This window comes from Acanthisitta chloris, unplaced genomic scaffold, assembly GCF_000695815.1.
Source record: "Acanthisitta chloris isolate BGI_N310 unplaced genomic scaffold, ASM69581v1 scaffold5395, whole genome shotgun sequence".
Lineage (NCBI taxonomy): Eukaryota > Metazoa > Chordata > Aves > Passeriformes > Acanthisittidae > Acanthisitta > Acanthisitta chloris.
The window spans coordinates 71,665-93,399 of NW_008673037.1; the positions used below are offsets into that span (position 1 = coordinate 71,665).

Sequence of the window (21,735 nt, forward strand, 5' to 3'; positions counted from 1 at the left end):
CAGAAAGATGCTGCTGGAGAAGTTCTGTTTGCTGTCTGTCAGAGGGTAGCTCAAGGCTACATCTGCGGGTCAGCACTAATGTGGTTGCATGTCTTGGTTATGGCATGCTCCTAAGACTAGTAGCTCCAGCTGCAGTCCTTCCTCAGGCCCACTGCAGTCAGGATGACATCATTTTGCATAAAAACACAAGGATGGTATAGCAGCCATTAGTACTGGTCTTAGTGCTTGGAAGTCATGAGACAGGATGTGCAAAGTAATTGTTTGGGGGTTTTTTTCTGCCATAAAGAATATAATGAAAGTTGACTATGATTTTTCTAGATCTTTTTTTCCAAAAGCTTTATAATCGATCTTGACTTGATTTTGCCCCTTATCCTGTCTCTAACAGTAGCTCGTAGTATACGTCCTGTTATATGACTAAGAACAGCCTTGGCATATGCCCCAGCTGCCAGTAATGTAAGATTCTGGGATTTCATGATATCTCTGTGCTTCAAGGGTCACTTTTATTGATGTAGCACTCGCTGAATCAACAGCAGACTCTGCGCCTCAGAGTGCAGTGGCTATCTTTACATTGGTAGAAACCCAGGGAGACTCCTACCCAGCATTAAAAATTGTCTGTAGCCTAAGATGATTGAGGCAGGCATCAGGCCCTGTTGTGTTCATGATGCAGCTCCTTGGCATGGGATTTCTAAGCCCAGGACCTAGAGTTCTCCTTTTGTTATTGGCTCTAAGGTTTCCCAGGAGCCTTTTCTTCTCCAGTCTTCCCCAAGTCTCTCAGCCTGTCTTCATAGGAGATATTCTCCAGCCTTCTGATCATCTTTGTGGCCTCCTCTAGACTCCATCCCAACAGGTCCATGTCCTTCTTATGCTGCGGATCCCAGAGCTGGATGCAGCACTTCAGCTGAGCTCTCACCAAAGCAGAGTAGAGGGGGAGAATCCCATCCCTTGACCTGCTGGTCATGCTGCTTTTGGTGCAGCCCAGGATACAATTGGCTTTCCAGACGAGTGCACACTTGGCTCATGTGCAGTTCTTCATCCAGCAATACCCCCAAGTTCTTCTCCTCAGGGCTGCTCTCACCTGGCATCTTGAGGAGGTGCCTGACCAAACAGATCCCTAAACTGTGTCCAGGAATTGTACAGCAGAGTACTAATGGTCTGACCAGAAGTCTGACAAGTTTCATGCTAACAATTTAACAGTAAGATTGACTTCAGGACACTGGCCAGACTAAGGTGCTAGTGTTGTTTTACTTGCTGGAGTGGACTTTGCTTTTCCAATCCTAAATGCTGATCACTTGCCAAGCATGATATTTTTTCTGATGCTGGGCTCCCTTCCAGAAAACTTTTATTTTCTTGGAAATTGGAACTTTGGTTGCTGGTGTTTCAAGCAACAATAAGCCTGGTTTTATCTAAGATGATGAGTAGGAGTTGCAGCTCCTCAAAGCAGATTCCTTGCATCATGAATGAAAGCAGTGCTCTAAAATGTTGCATTCAGACAAGGATTGGAAATTCCTTCTTGTTATTCTTTCCATATAGGAACTAGACCTTCTTGCAAATTATTTTTGGGTTTTTATTTTGCATGTAGGAATTTATTATACTCCCTGCCCATTGACAAAAAAAATGCCTTTTTGATACTGGTCAGCAAAGGTGTTGCACAGGTCCTCAGGCCACCCTTGAGTGGTGACTTGTGCAGTTTTGATCAGATGCTTCTCAAATGGTAACTGTTGCCTCATGAACTTTTTTCGTCTCTGACCCCATGGCTTATAATGAGTCTGGATGAACTCAAAGAGGTACATACCAATGAGGATGAAAGGGTAAAGTTGCATAATGAGATTGTTCAGGTAACTGAGAACTCTCTCTAATAAAGAAGCTAAAAGCAATGTCATCAGGAAAGCATCTGCCTCCTTCTTCTGGGATTCATGCTCTTTTGTTCCACACTTTGGTTCCACCACTTGTTCCACATGGCCCTCCAAGAGAGATATGTACCATCCTCTGTAGGGGATACAGACTTTGCTAACAGCATCTTTGCTCTTAGCATAGCCCAGAGATTCCACGTAGCTCGAGGTTGATAACAATAACAATACAGTGATAAACAAAGCATGTATCCTATGTTTGTGTGTTTTCCAGGAAATTTGATCCTTTCTTAATAAAGATTTTCAGGTGATAATTTTTACAACAGATTTGTAATGTTATATGTGTTTAGCTCCTAAAGTCAGCCTTCATTAGGTGACAGTCTTGTACTATTACTTTATTACTTTATTTATATTACTTTAATCAGTAATATATTGTTTCATTGAAAGTACTGTTTGTAGAAAATTTACTAGGCAAAGGCTGGAGATTCAACTAAAATAAGTATATGGGACCATTTTATAGAGCATTTCCCAGTGAGGCTACTTTTGCAGGAAGATTTTTGCAAGGTATGAGAGAGAAAGCCAGAATTTGGGTCATAATTATTTATGGCACAAAACCTCAAAATATTCAAACTAATGAGACATCAATATTATCTTTACCACGAGAGACCAGTGAATTATTTTTTTTATGAGGAAGAACTGACAAAGTATGTATTTTTGTTTCCAGTTCTCTAAAATGAATAAATTGATTCCAGAGATGGCAGAGAATAGGGTCCCCCAGATGGTGGTCAGGCAGCCAACAGTGAACCAGGAGACATGGTGATGGTATTAAATAATGACTCTTGTAGTGTCACCAGTTCCAAGTTTCAACATGTCTGAATTCTTTCAAAAACACCTCTGTCCAAGCATCCTTTCTGACAGCCTGCAAATGTAAGAGTGACTCATGCTAAGGGGAAACTTCCAGTTCCACAGGGAGACATAGAACTGCAGAGATCCCAAGAAATGCACACTGCAGTGTGCCCAAGAGAATGAGAACACTTTGAATACAAGGTCAAAAAATAAAACCTTCCTTTTTTTGAAAGGAAGAGAAAGAACTGGACAATGGAAGAAATCAAACTAGAGATGGGCACTTGCTCTGTTTCAATGTACCTTGTCAGTTTGAAATCCTGATAGTCTACCTTTGAGCTTTCCTTTTAGATAAAGGCAGTCAGATCCTGGCTGTTTAACTACTCATGTCCCAGGTGCCAAGAAGATGATAGAATGCTCTAGAGAAGATGAGTCATTGACAGTCAGGATGAGATTACTGGAGAGAGCCAATCTCAGCTGGCTATGCCTTTCCTGGCCTGGAAAACATTCAGTCCTGATGTGACCTGCTGCTCTTGGCTTCAAAATCTCCTTCAGGCTCCGAGCTGAAAGTTAGGAGATGAGTCACATGGATCAGCAGAAGAATCTATGAGAACTGGCGACAAGCCAGGCAGACTAACCTCAGGAGCCTCTTCCTACCACAGCAGGTCACAAGATCTCTCTGCAGGGCTGGCCTCAATTCTATCTACAAATTTAAAAATATTTAAATGTCCTGGAGGGCATCTTCAGAAATCCTTGTTCAAATACTCACTTTACAATCATTTTTTTCTGTTAAAAGGCATCCTGTACCTCTAGACAGCAAGCACGTGTGTACTAACAGGGTCTGCATTCATATCAGATGTCACAGGTTAAACAGAGTAAAATTTCTTAGCTGGCTTGATACCATACCTGATTTAAAATGATTCTTTCAAAAACAATTAATTCATTTTGGTTTCTTAATGGGAAGTACAATGTTTCAAATGAAACACAACAATTTTGCAAAATCAATTTTGTCAAAGTCCAGTTTTCATTTTAAAAACATTATGATGGGGGAAGACTGGCCAATAAAAGTCATTCCATCCTCAGGTATTTCTGTGTACGTTGATAGGGAACCACTTGGATACTATACATGAGAGATGGAGCAGGGCAACTTCTATAGTGAAGATCAACAGAGAAATCACAGACTTTGAAAGGTGCTATAGCATTGCTGTTGAAAGGGTGATAAGTCAATGGCCTACAGTGCATGACATATATTTAATATTTTCCTAAGCAGCTGTGATAATTAGATCATATTAGATTATCTCTCCTAATTTAAGTGTCTAAAGTTAGATATCTAAATTTAAGTTGGTCATTTTAGTCTGTCTTCATAGAGACTGTGAAGAAAGGCCTCTCCACAGATATTACCTACTTCTGTTTTCTAATTCTGCTCTACTTCTTTGAGTTAGTCCACTTAGACTAGCTCAAAGAAGTTGCTGCTGGTTGTGCCCTTTCTGTCTGTTGTCTGAGAGGGCAGTCAGAATTGTCCAGCTGGGCATTACACAACCAACTTTTAGATATGTAAAGGTAGTGGAAGAAATCCCATTCTGAGCTGCCTTTTGTTGGCCAGATTCCAGTAGATGTAGCAGCTCTCTGGCCACCCTTTCCCTTTGCAGTAACATGCATTCTTCACCTTCTCACCTGAGTTAGACTTTTTTAAAGCATTGTTTCATATTAAAGGACTTCTGTACTCCAGTCCCAAGTTGCCTACATTTTATTTTTGGATGCTACCCTAATATTCTTTGTAGAGTGCTCTGAATTCCTTTGGGATGAAAGGAATTACACAAATCTTGAGATGCTGTGCTGTGGAGGAAGGATAGTAAAACTGACTCATTGTGTTGATACTCAGAAGGATGTTACTGCACACAGCCCCAGCAGCTGGTTTGTTCATACTCCTTGCTAATTATCCTTAGTCTGCTCCAGTCATCCTAAGATTGAGCATTGCTCGCAGCTGCCAAAGTACCATTAAGAAAGAGCAGTGAGCATTAACTGGTAGATATCTAAGGCAACTCAGTAAGTCAGCTGCCTGTCTTTAATTTCAGTGACTTGGAGCACCACAAGTTCTTTAAAGTTCTCTCAAAACCCCAGTAACACAAGTAGTCCTTGAGGAATAGGATCATCATCCTGAGATTCCCATCTTTAACTGGGAGTCCGAAATACTTGGTTCTTTCATTTAAAGCATCCAGTCTTCGGGTCTTGCCATGACCAATTTGTGGTCTTTATCAGTGCAAATTTTAGTTCTCACATAATGCAAAGGCTCACATAAGCTCAAAAAAACAGGCTTCATACTTTAAAAAGCTCAGTGGACATCTTGCAGAGAAAAAGAAAACAATCTTCAAAAAATAAGCTTAGTGAGAAGAGCTTGCATTCCAGCACTGTCCTGTCATACTGAGAGGCAGAAAGAGAACTGAAGTGTTTATGGGCCACCATACTTCCCTTGTGCTCTGCTTAATAAACAGTGATCAAAGACAAAAATAGATAGAAATAACTTGCACACTGTCTCATGCTCCAGACCACAAATGGGAAGTGAGGAGAGAATTCTGTGCCTGAAAGAGAAAAAAAAATGTTCAGGTTAATGCTCTTGCAAATTTGAGTCTTTAGTCAGGGAAACCCACACACCTACCCTTACACTCTTGGCAGAGCTGGTCACACATACATTAATGCTGGCTGAGATCACTGATTTTGTTAGGCAAGTCAGTAATGTTACTTCCACAGTGATATGAATAAACAAGACTGGTGTTAGAGAAATAGTTTCTATAGCAACTGAAGTTGCTTAAAGATTTGCTAATTCTTTGCTGTGAGATCTTAGCAGATGCTCTGGATGGTGTGTCATCCCCCTCTTAGCCATGTTTTCCTTACACATTCAAGTGATGAATAAGAGGAGAATACATTAGTAAACTGATCTTCAACTAGGCCAAGTTGCTCAGAGCCCTGTCCAACCTTACCTTGAATGTTTCCAGGGATGGTACATCCACCACCTCTCTACGTCTGTGTTTAACTACCCTTGTAAACAATTTCTCCCTTATATCTAGCTGAATTTAGCCTCTATTAGTTTAAAACCATTACCCCTTGTCCTACCCTACAGGCCCTACTAAAATGTCTGTCCCGATTGTGGTTCTTTTCTAAAAGAAAGCACAGAGAATGTGAAGAAAGTGTTAAGAGCCAACCTCTGCCCCTTTTTTAAACCAGGAGGTTTATGAAGCAAGAGTTTCTCATGATGGACAAACAAAGGAGCATAATGCATGTGCTTATCATTGTCTCCTTACTGACAGACATATTTGAAATGGAAAATAATAATAATAAAAAATTCAAGGCCCTTCCAGGAAAACCTGACTGCCAACACTGTGACTGCCATGAAAAGACCTTTTCATTACAGGAGACAGTTCTCAAATGGAGCATGTTTTATCCAGTATCAATTTCTAGGTTAAAGTAGGGATGTCCCTACCTCAGATTTCAGTGGCAAAGGAGGAAGGCCTGAATGGGAACTATGTAAGGTGATGCTGCCTCTGCGCTGCTTACGGTCCCAAAGAGGTTCAGGTCTCTAACACAGTGCATCTATTTAGAGTCCTTTCACCTGCCTACAGCAGGCTGCCTACAGCCCAGAGGCTGGTAATAGTTGCATTACTCATTCCCTGAGCTTCTGTCACTGCACTATCACACTTATGTGTGAGAAATGAGTACTTATGGCCTTTTTAGATTTTATTTGCAAAGCTTTAATGCAGCCTAGAGTCCTACAAAGTTCTGAAAGTGTATAGATATGAAGCAGTCTGAATATTCCCCGATTTATAAACTGCATACTTGTCCTGATATCACTGAACAATTATGGAAAGTTTGCAAGTATTTCCTGCTTTTTCACTCTGTGGGTCACTAGCTGTCATTGCATGCTGGCTTCCTGCAAAGCAACTTAGTGGAGAGAAACATTTCCAAAGCAAAGAAGTGTGGCTGTGAAATAACACCATGAAACACTCACTCCATAGGATCCTACAAGCAGACTTTTTCTCCTCTCTTGGCCACCTACATTTGAAGTAGGCACTTGGTGGTGTCCCTTTAACTGGTGTTCCCTTTGCTGTCAGATTTGCTGTATTGCAACATAGCAGTTGCAATATAAAAGAGCATGTCCTTCACTTTAGTAAGTTCCTCTGCAAACACACCACTGAAAATTTGTTGTACCAATAGTCCAAAGATGCATATATGTATATATAGGCATATAGCTATGCATAGTAAGAAGCCACTTGAGTTGTGAATACAATATATTCTTGGTGAGTCCACATTTCTGAGCATGTGCACTTTGGGAAGGGTGTGATCCTGTTTGCTGTTACTGTCATGCAGTTCTCTCATGCTACTTTTATCTCTGCACTAGAGTCCCTTGCTATATTGCCCTGGTAAATGATGTATATATTGCCCTATGTTGTGTAAATATTTTTATCCATTTAAAATTACCCTTTAACTTGCAGGTATGGCATGAACTGTCTGATCCAGTTTGAAGATTTTGCCAATGCTAATGCTTTTCGTCTCCTCGATAAATACCGCAACAGATACTGTACATTCAATGATGATATTCAGGGTAAGTACTGTTAGGAAAATCAAATTTAACCTTCACCTTGTCACGAGAAGAGGTGATTAATATCATGAGACTGTTTATTATACAATAGTCAGATGTCTGACAAATTTTAGAGTTTATACATTGAGCATTTAAAAATATAATCAAAAGTACGGCTGTCTTGAGTTGAAAAGTGAGTCTCTATTGTTTTAGGGATTTTGCTGTTCATTGCAGCAATGCTGTTCAAGGGAGAAAATGGATCATGTGCTTTAGATTATTAAGGTAATTTAGAGAGTTCCATTAATTTTCTATAATTTAGCTAAAACAATGATGACGTTTTAACAGTTATGCAAGGTTTTCTGTTTCCATGAGCCAGGTGGTCATTAGCCAATCCTGGCATTGTCCCTCTATTGTTATCCTCCTTATTACATGCACAAATGTAAGGGTAAACCAGCTTCTTTCCTCTCTGTGGATGCTAACTGTTTAGTAATCTGAGAACAGATCTGTGCTCCCCTGGAGTGGTTAACATAACTCTTCCAGCGCCAAAGAGAAATGGTAGCGGCAAAGCTGGGGTTATAATCAGAATGTCTCCCAGGCTCTGAGAGGCTCAGTAGTCAGCAGGATTGCCCAAATCCACGGAGGGATGCAAGCTGCATCTTGGTCTGATGCTGACTTCTCTTTAAACCACTGGAAGGGCTGTTTGCCCATCTGACATAGACAGGATCTTCCCAACTGATTACAAACCACCCGTTCTTCTCCTGAGAGTCCCTTCATATTTTCTTTATTCTAGTCCTTCTTGAAACATGCAGAAATTTCCAATTTAATTATTTGCAGTCGTTTGGGCTTATCCTCACTTACACTTGCAAGAGACTGAAAGAAACATCAGTGTCATTTTTCACACAATGCTGTTTTTTTTGTGAGCAGACTTTCCAGCACTATTTCTGCATCTGCTGCCTACCTAGTAATATCTGGCAGCCTGTGTAGCATGTTTTCCTATCTGTCATGACACAAGAAGGAGTCAGACCCTGGCTTATGGGAATATGGTTTGTGTAATGCAATGCATAGACCTGCTCAAAGACACTTTCATGAAGAGGGTTTAGAAGCAGAGGAGCTTAAGGCATTTCAGAGATGGGGAGATAGATATTCCTGTACAAGAAGATTCATCAGGTGTTCTTGTCACCTACAAAAACTTTCAGTGAAGAGAGAAGCACAGAAAAAGAGGACACAGGACATACATTTTTGAATTGAGGTCTAGAATGGAGGAACCAAGAACTCAAATTTTTCTGAAGATAGGCAGATGAAGGCTATAATAAGAAGCCAATGTTGTAAATATTTATTTTGGGTTAGGTGCTTTCTCTGCAAGTCTAAAGAGACTCAGCAGTCAAAAAGAAAAGAGACAAGGTGATGTGGCAGATCACACACTGGGGCCTGGATGTAGGTTTTCTTGGCAGAACTAGTGAACTGGAAAGGTTTCTTGGTGAACTGGAAAGGTTTCTTTGATTAACAGAGAGAAGAAAAATGAATATTAAAGCTAAACTGAAGAGTCGGAGTGGCAAGCAGGAGACTGTATTTTTTTATAGTTTTCTTTTGGCCATAGGTCATAGCTGAATGCCTCAGACAATTCCTGTTAATGACCCCCAGAGGGGCAAACCACATCCAGGAGGATGCTGTAAAACAGTATTGCCATAAAGTAGACCTTGCCTGCTTCTCCCCAGTCAGATGTGTGTCATGGTGCCTGGGAGATGTCAAGTTCCCTGAAAATTCTTTGTAGTTCCACCTGTTGAAACAGTAGGATTTACCTCTTAGTAGTAAACCTTCATTATATTCTCAAGTAAAGCATTTAGCCAGCACTTACTTCACAGTAGTAGATAAGGAAACAAATCCTGCTGATCTTTTGTACAGGCAAGTGATAAGGGAAGCAAGCCACTATTTCAAGCTTTTTTTATGTAGCTGTCGGAAATTAAAGGGGAATCAAAGCTAGAGTGGTAGTCAGGAATGACTTTTGAGGACCTTTGGGAAGCTGAAGTATCTTGGATCTGCTCAGTTTACTCTGTCTTGGAATCATGCCAGAGACAACAGAGTGGAAGCTGGGATAAATAGTCTGATTTTCCCACCCTAATGTACCCCTCTGTATCCCCAGATGATACGAGAAAAGTAGGAAGTGCCACTTTCTTACTTACACCCTCCTGTTCTTTGGGTTTGCATCAGGCTCAATCTTTTCTAACATGCTGGTGTTTCATGACTTGCCTGCTTTAAAATGTGGGAGAGATCAATGTAAATGATATTTAAATGACTAATGAGAATTATACAAAGCCTTGTTTAAGCAGGCCTGATTCACTTTACTCAAGTGATGTACTTTACTCAAGATCTCCTGAAGCCTGAATTATCCCAGCTTCTGAGCCAGCATTGTTTTAAGTGTGTTGATTTTAAAACACATCTTAGGCACAAACAGTGCAAGTTCAATCAGGCCTTGTGATGACCTTGAGCTATACTAATTTAAACTCATTGCCCTTTGGTTAGTGGGACTCTGGGTGCAGTGTGCCTACACAAACACACAACTGCAATGCAGGGGAAAAAGTATAAATTGCTTGTCTTAATCTTCCTTAGGCCTTCTTCTTGTTGCCTCAGTGCCTACACAAACAGAAAAGTAGTTTAAAATATTAACACCTACTTTTTTTCTTTTTTTCTGTCCTACAAATTACTGTATTTCCAAATCCATCCTAACCCCATAGAATGAAAGTGACTCAGACCCCTTCCAGTCGGAGCCAGCCTGCTGATGCTGAGTGGGACACTTGCCAGGTACCACAAACTGGGATGAGGTGACTGCTTTTATTCTGAAAGCCATTCGCCTGGGAGCTAGCAGGAGCTGGCTCTCAGTGCCCGCGCGTGGGAGCTCCCATTAAGGGAGTGCTTCTCCTTCCTCTATGGGGGTGATGACATCAGTCCTTTCCCAGCTCTCTCTGGGTTCATGCAAGGGGCAACAGCTTCAGTTTCAGCTCTAGGGGAGAAAATTGATTGTCACTTCTTCCTTTTTCCCAGTAAAGTACCAGGGCAGGCTGTGAAGCACATAAGAAATTGGAGTGACATGCAAATGCTTTAGCTTCTGCTCTTTCTCTTCCTGCTCTAACTTTGCTCCACTTAGTTGTTCACATTGATAAACAGAAAGTAGACAACTTAAAAGTCTTACAAAGGTGTCAAGTCTGGTGAATCCCTGAGACAGGCATCTCTGAATTCCTGCTTCATACAAGAAATTATACAAAATCATTGAAGAAGTCAGTTTGGAAGGGACCTCTGGACATCACCCAGCCATCACTCAAATAATGGGTGATTTCAAAATTAAATCCAGCTTTGGCATTATGTCAGGTTCCTGAGAGCTTTGTCCAGACAAAAAATTTTCAATGTCTACAAGGCTGGGTATTCGCAAAGTCTTTGCGCTACCTGTTCCAAAGTTTTCTCCTTGTGCAATTTTCCCCTAATAGCTAATTGGAATTTCCCTAGTTGCAGCTTGTGTTCATTGCCCCTCATCATTTTATTATGCATCTCTGAGAAGAATCTGGCTTCTTTAAACACTCAGAAAGTGGCTGTAACCAGAAATGAGATGCCCTCTTTAGTGTTCATTTAGCCCATTCAAACCCAGGTCCTTCAGTCCTCTCTGTATACCCTGGTCATATTTGTGGCCCTTCTCTGGACCTGCTTCAGTTTGTCGATATATTTCTTGTGCTGAAAAACCCAAACTGGAGACACTAGTCTAGGGATAACCTCAGAGTGCTGAAATATAAAAAAAATTTCACTTTCCGTGACCTACTGCCTAGACTTCTGTTGATACAGTCAAGACTGTTGGCCTCCTGTGCAACAAGGGCACATCACTGGCTCATCTTGAACTTGCTGTCCACCACTACTCCTAAGTCTTCTTCTGCAAAGCATTAGGACTTTGCATTTGCCTTTGCTGACCCTCATGAAGTGTCCTTGAGCCCTCTTCTCTGAGCCTGCTGAGATCCCTATGAATGATAGTCATACCCACTCGTGTTTCAATCGCTATCCCAAATTTGTAATCATCCATGAACTTCATGGGAGTGCACTCTGTCTTATCATCCAGGCTGTTAGGAGAACATAAGTAATATTTACATAGAATCAACTCAGTTGATTTCCTCTCAACTCAGTTGATTCTATGATTCTATTCTATGATTCTATGAAGGTGCACCTAGAAGCATGAAGGTGAATGAGAACAGTATGGATCTACCAAGGCAAATCATGCCTGACCAACTCAGCTGCCTTCTATGATACTTACTCAGTACTGAACAACAGAAGGTGTTCTGCAAGTTTAGACAGAACTGCTGAAAAGTGAAGAAATCTTTGGTGTGTTATTTAATTAATTGGATCTGATCATGTAATTCAAAAGCATTTCACACATGGACAGGGCAGAGAGAACAGTGCACAAAAGCATAAACTCTGTTATCTCCTGGCTCTGGCTGTCTGTAGCAGTCTTTTAAAACTAGAACTGATAAAAATATCACTGAAGAATCACCAATCTGAGAGTTTCAGATATATCCATATCTAGTTTGAGACACTGTAAACTAAAAGGATTTCTAAAATCCTGAACACCTACACCTTTCAAATGAGACTTCTTCAAGGCACTTCAAAATGGGAAACCCCAAATCACTAGCCACAGTAAAAACACTCAGCCTTTTGCATTTCCACAGTCCCTGCACAGCTAAAGTAGCCTGCAGGCAGTGCTCAGAGGGGTCTCCCTTTCGCAGAACTTCTCTGAGTCTTTTTCCAGTCATCAGAGTAATGATTCCCTTTGGTTGTTGGACATGTGACTGCTGATGAGCCTCAAAATATCTCTTGACCCACCAACCACCCTTTCTCATTATCCTAGCAGATAACCTTTCCAGGACACTTCAGGAAGCAGTGCGTGGCCTAAAGGAACAGTGCTCCAGACCTCAGCTGAGGCTGGGAACAGGCTGACTCCAGTGCCACAAGTCTGAACAGCTTCAACCATTTGAGCAAGTTAGAAATCAATCATGTGCAAACGTGGCCTGTTTCACAGGCACATTTCCACGTTCTGTGAGAAGCAGGCAAAGTGTGGTTTTGGCTCAGCACTAACTAATTTCAGCAGATTAAAATGGCACAGTTTCTTACTTTGTTGTTTCAGCTGGTGTGGAAAATGCATCGGTAATTATCACAGGAAGCTGAGAAGGGGAGAAGCACAATAGGAAGGGAGCGCAGGACGATACTGTACCGCAGAACAAAGCAGGCAATGTCCTGCCAGGCAGCTCCTGAGCAGCATGCCTCCCCTGGGGATTTACTCCACCTGGAGATAGATGTGGAGATGTTCTTAGTCCTGTTAGAGGTTCAGCATTACCAGTCCCTCTGGGCCTACTGTGCCCTGCAGCAGAAGAGGCTCCTACATTTTCCCTTGGTGCTACTACATGAACTAGTTAAGGGCCAGCTCCTAGGTTTGTGTTGAAGTCACATGCTGACTGCTACACAAGCCAGGTCAGAACAGTACGGATTCCAGGATGTAAACGGGCACCAGTTTCTTGGGCTTAGTGGTGCAGTACTCTAAAGATCAGGCCCCTATCTTCTGTCATTTTGGGGACTGTGACATTTGTTTCCCTCTCCTCTCCCACTTATCTTGTTTGCTGTTTTTCTTGTTTACTAGATGCCACTGCCAACTCCTCCTCTGCAGTGAAGAACAGCACAGGTCACCTCTGTGTTAAGCTATCTGTGATGTTTTAAGTCCAGGCTGAGGTGGCAAAGTGAACTGAAGTGCAGGACTGTGCTCTAGCCTGGTTTAGCTTGTTGGTATGGAACAGCATCCACAGTCTCCACTGCTGTGATGGGGACAGGGATGCTTTCTTGCAAAGTGCTGACAGCTGCCTGATAAGCTCTGCCTGTGTGGACAAGAGGGTTCGGTCTGTGTTGGCACACCAGTGTACAGTGCAGGCTGGCACTGTGCAGGCAGGAGGGAGGGCAGTGCTGCAGGCCAGCACTGCAATGGTTATAAACTATTGTTAAGGTGATGTCGGTATAGTCCAAGCACTTTATAGTGGAAGGATTGAAAACAGGCACCTACAGATGACCTACATTAGGTATCTCCATTGTCAGGCAGCTCTTCTCCATGCCGCCACCTCTTCTGGGTCTCCAGTGCCCCTAAATCTGTTTCTGAAGAGAGCGAGTTCCTTCTCTGAACACTGATGCTTTGTGTTTTACCACTCTTCTCACTAACATACTCCACATCATTTTTAGATTTATTTTCTTAATGTCTTATAGAGGCCCTGTGGAGGAAGGCTAACACTAGCCTGCAGCCCTGGAGGGGAAGAGCTGCAAACACTTCGGCAGCTTTTTGCTCCAGCTTTGTTATGTTTGACTTTTGATTATGTATTTGGAGTGGATCTGGACAAGCTCCACTCTGCTTTCCAGTAATGGGCGGGACTGCTGCAGGGAGTTAATGTGAACCAGGATTTGGAAAAGCCCTATGCTTCCTCCTCATCCATAAATTTGATATATTTTCTTGGCTGCCCTTTGCTGAAGCTGTTAAACTGGAGTTTGCTGTTCCCCGGGCCCTCATATTGGCATGGTTTTGATGGGGCAAAGTGTAAGCAGGTGGGTGAAGGATAAAAAATAAAAAGATCAGACTGAATTTGGCCATCTTTTCCACCAGTGTGCTGTGAAGAAGGGGGAGTCACCCACATGGGTGCTGTGTGAAGAAACAGGCAGTGGTGTGACTGCATGTTCCCATCACTGCTGCTATCAGAAGGATTCAGCATGGTGGTGATGCTCAGCTCAGCTCAGCTCAGCTCAGTCAGCACCTGGGCCAGGTGACAAGGCAGTGCCAGCCCTCAGCATGGGGGTACCCCTCCCCCCTAGCACCCACAGGGTCCATGCTTCCCCCCATGTCTCCTGCTTAGCCACTGGGTGCTGTCACTCATGGCACAGCCTTGACATCAGCGCTGAGAAGCACTTTCCCTGGTGACTCATGCCAGTGCTGCCCCTAACTCTATGTGTGAAGTTGCTCACCCCTCTGTCAGCTCTCCCCACTCTGAAGAAGGGTAAAGTCCCCAGGCGTGGGTGCCTCTGTGCTGCAGCCTTTCCCACCTGTGCAGTGTCTAGGTGCTGTGGAGAAGAGCCTTTCCCCAGGTTTTACTCCAGTGTAGCTTCACTGACATCTACTGGGGCTTTTTCTCACTTAAGTAGTATAAGTGGAACATCAACCCCAGAGGGGTTTTCCTCAGTGTTAAACAATAGTCTGAATGTGCCTGAGTGTCAGAGATTAATTCCTACAGGACATGTTCCTGAGAGTACCTTAGTTTTAAATGTCTCTTTTCTGTGCTGGTCCTGTTGCTTTGGACTTCCCAGAGAGGGTCCCGAGGTCTGCTTGCTATTTTGTGATCTCATGTTGAGCATTCACTTCGACTGTTGGACAGACAGGATGATTTGCAAGCACTTTCCTTTCTTTTCTTTGTGCCACTCCATATCACACCTCAGATACAGACTAGCCAAGCTGGCTCTTGCTGCAGCAGCACTCAGTCTCTTTGGAAAACACATAGACCAACATGTTGAAGGGTGGCTGTTTTTTTCTTGCCACAACTCATGGTGAGGGGTGCCCTGCCCCAGTCTGATTTTGTGATTATTTCAGAACTGAATCACAATGATTAGCCAATTCATTACATGAACCAGCTGTGAACTCTCCTCCACAGAGATGCTCTGTTGTTCCATGCTCAGAAATTGTAATTATCAAAGAAAAATATTGAGCTGAGGCCAAGGTACAGTAACTTTATTACTTGAGTAATGGGGGTGAGATGCAGTTTGGGAGACGTGGAAAGATTAGAAACATATTGGAGAGAGAGAAGGAGGATTAGGAGTGGCAGAGCTGAACAGAGTCCTGCTGTTAGTCAGAGCTGCAGTGCAAGTGCAGGGGATGAGTAATGGCACACCCAGTCCCACAGGTCTCTGCTCTGCAAAATGCACACGGCTCTGCACACTGAATCTGTGCCCCCTTTCTTTCCATGCACCCCACTTCTTGAATTGCTGCTAGTGACGCCTTTAAAAAATACCTCGAGTCCCTCTGCTGAATGTTCGAAGAGCATTTCCCACTTAAACGGGTTTGCAGATACCAGCATTTGTCCCATCAGACTTTTGGACAATCACAGGGTATAAAGCAATTTTGCCTGGATCAGGAGCAAGAGAAACAAGATATTTCTCCAGTTGCATTTCTTTCTCTTAAATACTTCCTAGGCATCTATTGCTGCTAATGCTGTGACCTGACACTTAAACTGTTGCACTGTAATTGTTTCACTTCTGGATTTTTTCCTCTGATCAGTTCCCCACTCCCACAGAGATTTGAGGATTTCTGTGCAAAGTAAGCCTGGGAGATAGTGTGTGAACATGTGTGAGTGTATGCGTGGATGTTCATACTCCACTGCATGTCACAAGCTGGGCATTGCTGACAACTGTGGCACCTCGGTCTCTCGCCACTTCTTTGCAGTTCAGACTGCCAGGGTGGGATCCCTTCCTGCACAGTTTAGATGTCTGCAACAGAAATGCCTACAGATATTCCAGTTATCTCGTCTCCCTTAAAAATTTTTGATGGTAGTGACCCTTTTAGGGTGCATTTCATTTGACCCAGTACAGATGTCTGCTTCAGCATGAGCATGAGCAGGATCATACATGTTTGTTTAGAGGAGTCCCATCCTTAGCATCTGGCATGACAGCAGGCCAAGCAGTCCTGTTGATTATAGACTTGGAAAAATACAGAGAATGAGCATGGACTACTTATGTGACACCAATAAAACCCAAAATCTAAAAACTAGGCAATTACCTGGTGTTCTTTTAAACCCCTTGGATGTTCATTATCTTCCTCTAATTTTTCTAGTCCAATGGTATTTCACCAGGCAAATACACTACTCTAAATACATCTTTAAAATGCAGAGATTTAATACAGAAGAAGCAAGAGGAAATCCTTCATACACTTGCTTCAGTTGTCCGAGTTGACCTGTTAATACTGAAGCAATAGGGCACTCGGTGGCTGGTTCCCTCCCCATCAGCTCCCTTTTAAGCTGACTGAACTCAGGTGGTTTGGGTCTGGAAATGTAACGATACAAACTGTTTTATGAGCTAACGAAGGGAATTATTCCTTGGTGCTGAAGCAAGTGTCTCAAGCAACTCAAGAAAGAAGCTTACAAGCCACCAGTTGTTAGTCCAGTCCATTTTGTGTTTACGACATGGATGCTTGCAATACCCTCAGGAAGTTGTGGATGCCCCATCCCTGGAAGTCTTCAAAGCCAGGTTGGATGGGGACTCTGAACAACCTACTCTGGTGGAAGTCGTCCCTACCCATGGCAGGGGAGTTGGAACAAGATAATCTCTAAGTTCCAACCTAAGCCATTCTATGATTCTATGAATTGATGCTGCTATTCTGCACTGATGTACCTGTGTGGACACTATGGCACTAACATTTCCTGCAGGAATGTAACCACTGTCACCTCTGCTAAAACAGAAGCACTCTTAAGGGAGACTAATTATTAATTTTTGGAGAACTAAACTCTTCTGAGTTATAAATGCAAAACGTTGTTGAGCAAATGGTACTGATAAATACTTCTGGTCTGGCCAATAAAGACTTTCTTTGTCAGTAGCTTAATATATGTTCCCTGAACAAGATAAGCTCTGGCAATAAAATTACTTCTCTAGAAGAGTAACTGCACTCCCACCAGGTTTTCTGCTTGCATGGAAATAATAAGAGAGTGAATCATTCCCCTATGCCATGATATACCAGTAGATTCCTAGCTTAGCTGTGACTTTTGCACTAAAGGAAAGGAGCAGGTAAAGCTGAATTTGTTTTCTGGGTCCTTGAGAGACGAGGCAGCTCCATCTGCTGGTGTCACTGCTCTTGGTCATGAGCTGCTGTTTCCCGGCCAGGCAGTTCAGATGCCTGGCAGCAGCCCCAGGCCCTAAGGGCCCTGCCGGAGACCTCACTGAAGCACTGGCTGCTTGAAACCCTGATGCAGTGGCTGATTACATGGACAGGAAAACAGGAAATGCTGGAAATTTTGTGAAATCAGGTTTATTAGTCTAAAAGTGTTCAATGCCTGCCTTACCCATGACTCCTTACTTGTAGACTTACTGATGTCTCACAGAGCTTCTAAAGATAAGAATGGAGAGACTAGCATTAGAGCTGGGGACAGATCAGAACTGGGACACATCCAAACTGGCATCCTTTAAAACGCTGCAGAGTAAAACTAATGAATTCAATGATCCTTATCGGTTCCTTCTAACTTTACAAATTTTGTGATCAAACTCTCTCCTTCATTCCCGGGTCCCCTTTAACACTTGCATCCAGCTTGCCCAAGTGACGTGAGATACCACTAGTACCTGAATCCCTGTTAGCCTGTGGCTTATTTGATTTCTTCCCACCATGTTCCTTCACCTGGGATAGGTCATCAGATGAATACTGTATGTGTTTTATGTGGGTTAGAGGCAAGTTTATTCTGTCTGGACATCTGCCTCACTCACTGGAAAGCTGTAGACATTGCAGCGGCTGTAACACCAGGACTCTGCACTCCATTTACTGCATTATTTCTCACTAATCTGGGGCCAGCTCCTGTTCTCAATGACTCCTTAATGCTTGGCAGCAAGGTCTGATGGCACTAAGTCAGTGTATCAGAGTGTTAGGGGAATAAAAAAACAAGAGATGGTGCTGGACCATGAAGGTAAACAGAAGAGGCAGCTAATTCCACGATCACAGAGGATTTTGTGACAAGGGGACCCAAGTTCAGACCACTGCTCTTGCATCTTAAACCCCTGGGAGTTAGGTATTAAATTCTTCTGGCATTCTAGGATTGTGTGTCTCTTTGGCTGTATATAGAGGGAATTTTGTGCTCTCCTGCCTCGCAGGGCAATTTAAGGATTTCAGCATAGGGAAGGCACTCTGATCCTTTAGTGCCAGAATCTAAGAGAATGGTTCCTACCACAAGGTTTCTAACAGCATATCAGCAAGGTAGACAATCCATTTGCCAGAATGTCCATCTCATGGTGTTTCTCTTTCAGGCACTGCGTCTGTTGCAGTCGCTGGCATCTTTGCAGCCTTAAGGATCACAAAAAACAAGCTCTCTGACCAGAAGTTTGTTTTCCAGGGAGCTGGAGAGGTAGGAATGTTCTTTAGCTTCTTCCTAAATATGATCTGATTTCACATTTGGAGAGAGAAAAGTCAACCATGAATCTTCCTGCAAGGTTGGCTTCATGAAAACAAAGCACAGAAGTAGATTCCTTGTCACTGGGCAGGAGTGGATCTTGCTGCTGCGTGGAAATTACCAACAATCTTTCAGTGACCTCTTGGTTCATGAGTCCTGGGCAGACTCCCTGGATGCTACAAGGCTTCCCATGTGTCAGTGGGGTTTTAAGTGCCTTTAGGAAAGTCCCTTATGAGGCATAGAGCTGCAGGAATATTAAGAAAGATGGTTTGAGTCCTCAGGGCTGGTATTTAGTGTAAACCAGAGTTTCTCTAGCAGTAAAGCCCAAAGGACTGTGTCTCAAAGAACTGTAAGAGTACAACCTTGATTTTTGGAGTCAGTCACATAGCCTCCACGCCACGAGTCAAGTAGTCTGTATGGTGCCTTGCTCAAAGAGAGAGGTGGAAGGAAAAGTCTTTGAAGCCTGGACTGTGGACTAAAGATGTTGGTAAAGGACCTGGCTCGGCTTTTGCCCACCTTGCGGGACTTTGGGAGGATCTGTTACTGTTTGTTTGTCCCTCTGTAAAACAAAGATTGAATGTTCTCTTTCTCCACGCCTACTGCCAGGCACGTCTGTGCTGGTCACCATCTCTGTGGCACAGAGACCCTCCTGCCTTGTTAGTCCCAGCTGGGCAGGAGGTCCAGGCACAGCTGTGGGACCACAAACACACACACAGCATGTGCAAGGCTACTTCCCCAGGCAGGAATGGGAGAAGAGGATTTTTCTCTTGGTGGTACTTTAGACGCCACCATCCCACTTGGCTTTGAGTTCCTCTGGACTGGCATAGACACCAACATTTGTTAAGTGTCTGCCCCTTTTCCTGCCCTGGAGCAGCTGGTTAGAATGATGGAGACAGGCTGTACCTGTCAGGGTATCACCTCCACTGCTCCAGCCTCACCTGCAGCCTGCTCTGCTGGATGATTGTGGGGTTTTCTATTTATGGGAGCACCTACAATGCTAAATCAGCCCCACGCCATGGCACTGTTCAACCACAGAGCAGAAAGTCTCCCTGCTTCGTGCAGTGCTGGGGGATGACCCAAAACATCTCTCATTTAAAATCTTCTCCTCCACCCCTGCAAAAGATGATGATACCCCAATTAAGTGTTTATATACTGTATGTTCCAGGCTGCAATGGGCATAGCTCATCTCATCCTCATGGCCATGGAAAAGGAAGGAATTTCACGAGAGGATGCTATCAAAAAAATTTGGATGGTGGACTCCAAGGGACTGATTGTGAAGGTAAATTTGTCTCCAGAGATGAGCTCCACTCCCCTGCCACCCCCTGCCAGCTTGAGAGGCCAGAGCAGGCAGATACCTTGGACTCCTGCACAGCCCTGGAGTAAAGGCTGCATTTGTATTGATGTCAGCAGAGCTGTTCCTGCTTTCAGAGGACTAGGTTTCATAGTGACAACAGTGTACCAGCAGCACTGGCTGCCCTAAAGGCAGTGCTTTGGGCTGGGCCTCTGAAGTGGTAGGGTACACTGATGACCATGCTGGACATCTTGCATGTCATACAGGGTATTACAACAGCAACATTGCACCCTGCTTGCTGACACAGTCTGACCCAGCTCTGTTCCGTACTCCCTGCATCTCCAGGGCTTCTTCCCTCATCCCTCCTCAGACTTGAGGAGATTTGTGCTTTAGATACAAGGATATGGCAGCCAGGTCCTTCCTCCACACAGTCAATGTATTTTGGTGGATGAGAGGAGCAGAGACCAGATCAATGTAATGTTATACCAACAGCTCGATGCCTGACTGGCTGATGCTGAGGTCCTGCTCTGTGGAATCTGGTTTAGGTAAAGGGCCAAGAGATGACATCAACCGAAGATGAGTTACTACATTATATCTCCACCTTTTGCCAACAAACCAAAGTTTGACTCCTTTTTTCCTCACAGGGCAGGAGCCACCTGAACCACGAGAAAGAAATGTTTGCCCAGGACCACCCCAGTGTGGACACACTGGAAGAGGTTGTGCAGAAAGTGAAGCCTACAGCAATTATAGGTGGAGTTCACTTAATATGACCTTTCATGTCAATTCAGTTCTTAGGAGAGTTTCTATCTTTCTTCCAGGGTCTCCTTTTGTTCTCCTAGTCAAAGCAAAATTACGGGGTTTTTTAGCCCCGTTTTATCAGTTGAGTTCTCCATATCCTTTCCCCTTCAACCATGGGGCACAGGCTTCCTCTCTTTTGGAGCTGTAGGAGCCCTTCCAGACAGGGTTGTAGAGGGAGGTGTTGGAGGAGGCAGGAACTGGGACTCTCAGCAACAAACATGGCCCTGGCAGGCTAGGCAGGATGAGAATGACAACAGGCCCTTTGAGCAGGATTTTTGGAAGGCAAAGTGCTGCAACCAGACTGGCCAAAACGCTGGTGCCCAGTCTGCCTGGATGAGCAGAGGGCTTTATTTTGAGACAGGCTTTTAGTCTCTCCCTAATACGAGAAAGAAATATAGCCAGCTGCATCTCCAGGTAAGAAGCCTGTTCCCTCCCATAGTTCATTTACCAACAGAGGCATTCCAGAGGCATCAGCCCAATGCACTGAAGTCAGACAGTCAGAAAGCACTGCCTCACTCTGCTGTTGTTGTTTCAGGTGTTGCAGCCGTTGCAGGAGCTTTCACTGAGAAGCTGTTGAAGGACATGGCAGCCTTCAATGAGAGGCCTATTGTGTTTGCCCTGAGCAACCCCACAAGTAAAGCAGAGTGCACAGCGGAGCAGTGCTACCGCCTCACCGAGGTACTGGAGCTCGGTCGAGGGAAGCTGGGTGCTCCTGGTAGGCTGTAGCCATGACTGTACCAAGGAAACCACAGTGGTGCATGGTGGGCAGACAAGTGACAGTGTGCATTAGCTGAAATAAGAGAGGTTCAATCTGGTAATAAAGAAAAACTTTCACATTGTGAGGACAGTCAGGAGGTGGATCAGAGGCCCAGGTTGCTTGCATAGTCTCTGACCTTGAGGTCTTCTTGTAGACCTCATGCCCTGAGCAACCTGGTCTGATTTCATAGCTGACCTTGCTGTGAGCAGAAGTGTGGGTCCCTACCGGCCTGAATTACTTAGTGATCTTCTAAAGAAAGTGCTTGCCTCCTTGACCCACCGCTGTTTGAGATGTCCCATCCTCCATTTTCTGTCCCCTGTGTTTTGCCAACCTAATTGTTTATGTAACAGTTTCATCACCCTGCTTGTACCCAATGTCACTGCAGAATTATTGTCATGTGCATTGACTTGGCATGAGAGATGACCCCTTGTCTC

The 21,735-nt window shown here is 43.8% G+C and overlaps 1 protein-coding gene across 1 annotated transcript in view; it reads left to right on the forward strand.

Moving 5' to 3' along the window:
• ME3 (malic enzyme 3, NADP(+)-dependent, mitochondrial) overlaps positions 1–21,735 on the forward strand; it is a 56,263-nt gene that overhangs the window by 32,025 nt on the left and 2,503 nt on the right. The window contains exons 6-10 of the mRNA XM_009074740.1: positions 7,178–7,287; positions 18,313–18,410; positions 19,621–19,734; positions 20,391–20,496; positions 21,080–21,222. Coding sequence (XP_009072988.1) covers positions 7,178–7,287; positions 18,313–18,410; positions 19,621–19,734; positions 20,391–20,496; positions 21,080–21,222 — 571 coding nt within the window. The remainder of the gene's footprint in view (positions 1–7,177; positions 7,288–18,312; positions 18,411–19,620; positions 19,735–20,390; positions 20,497–21,079; positions 21,223–21,735) is intronic.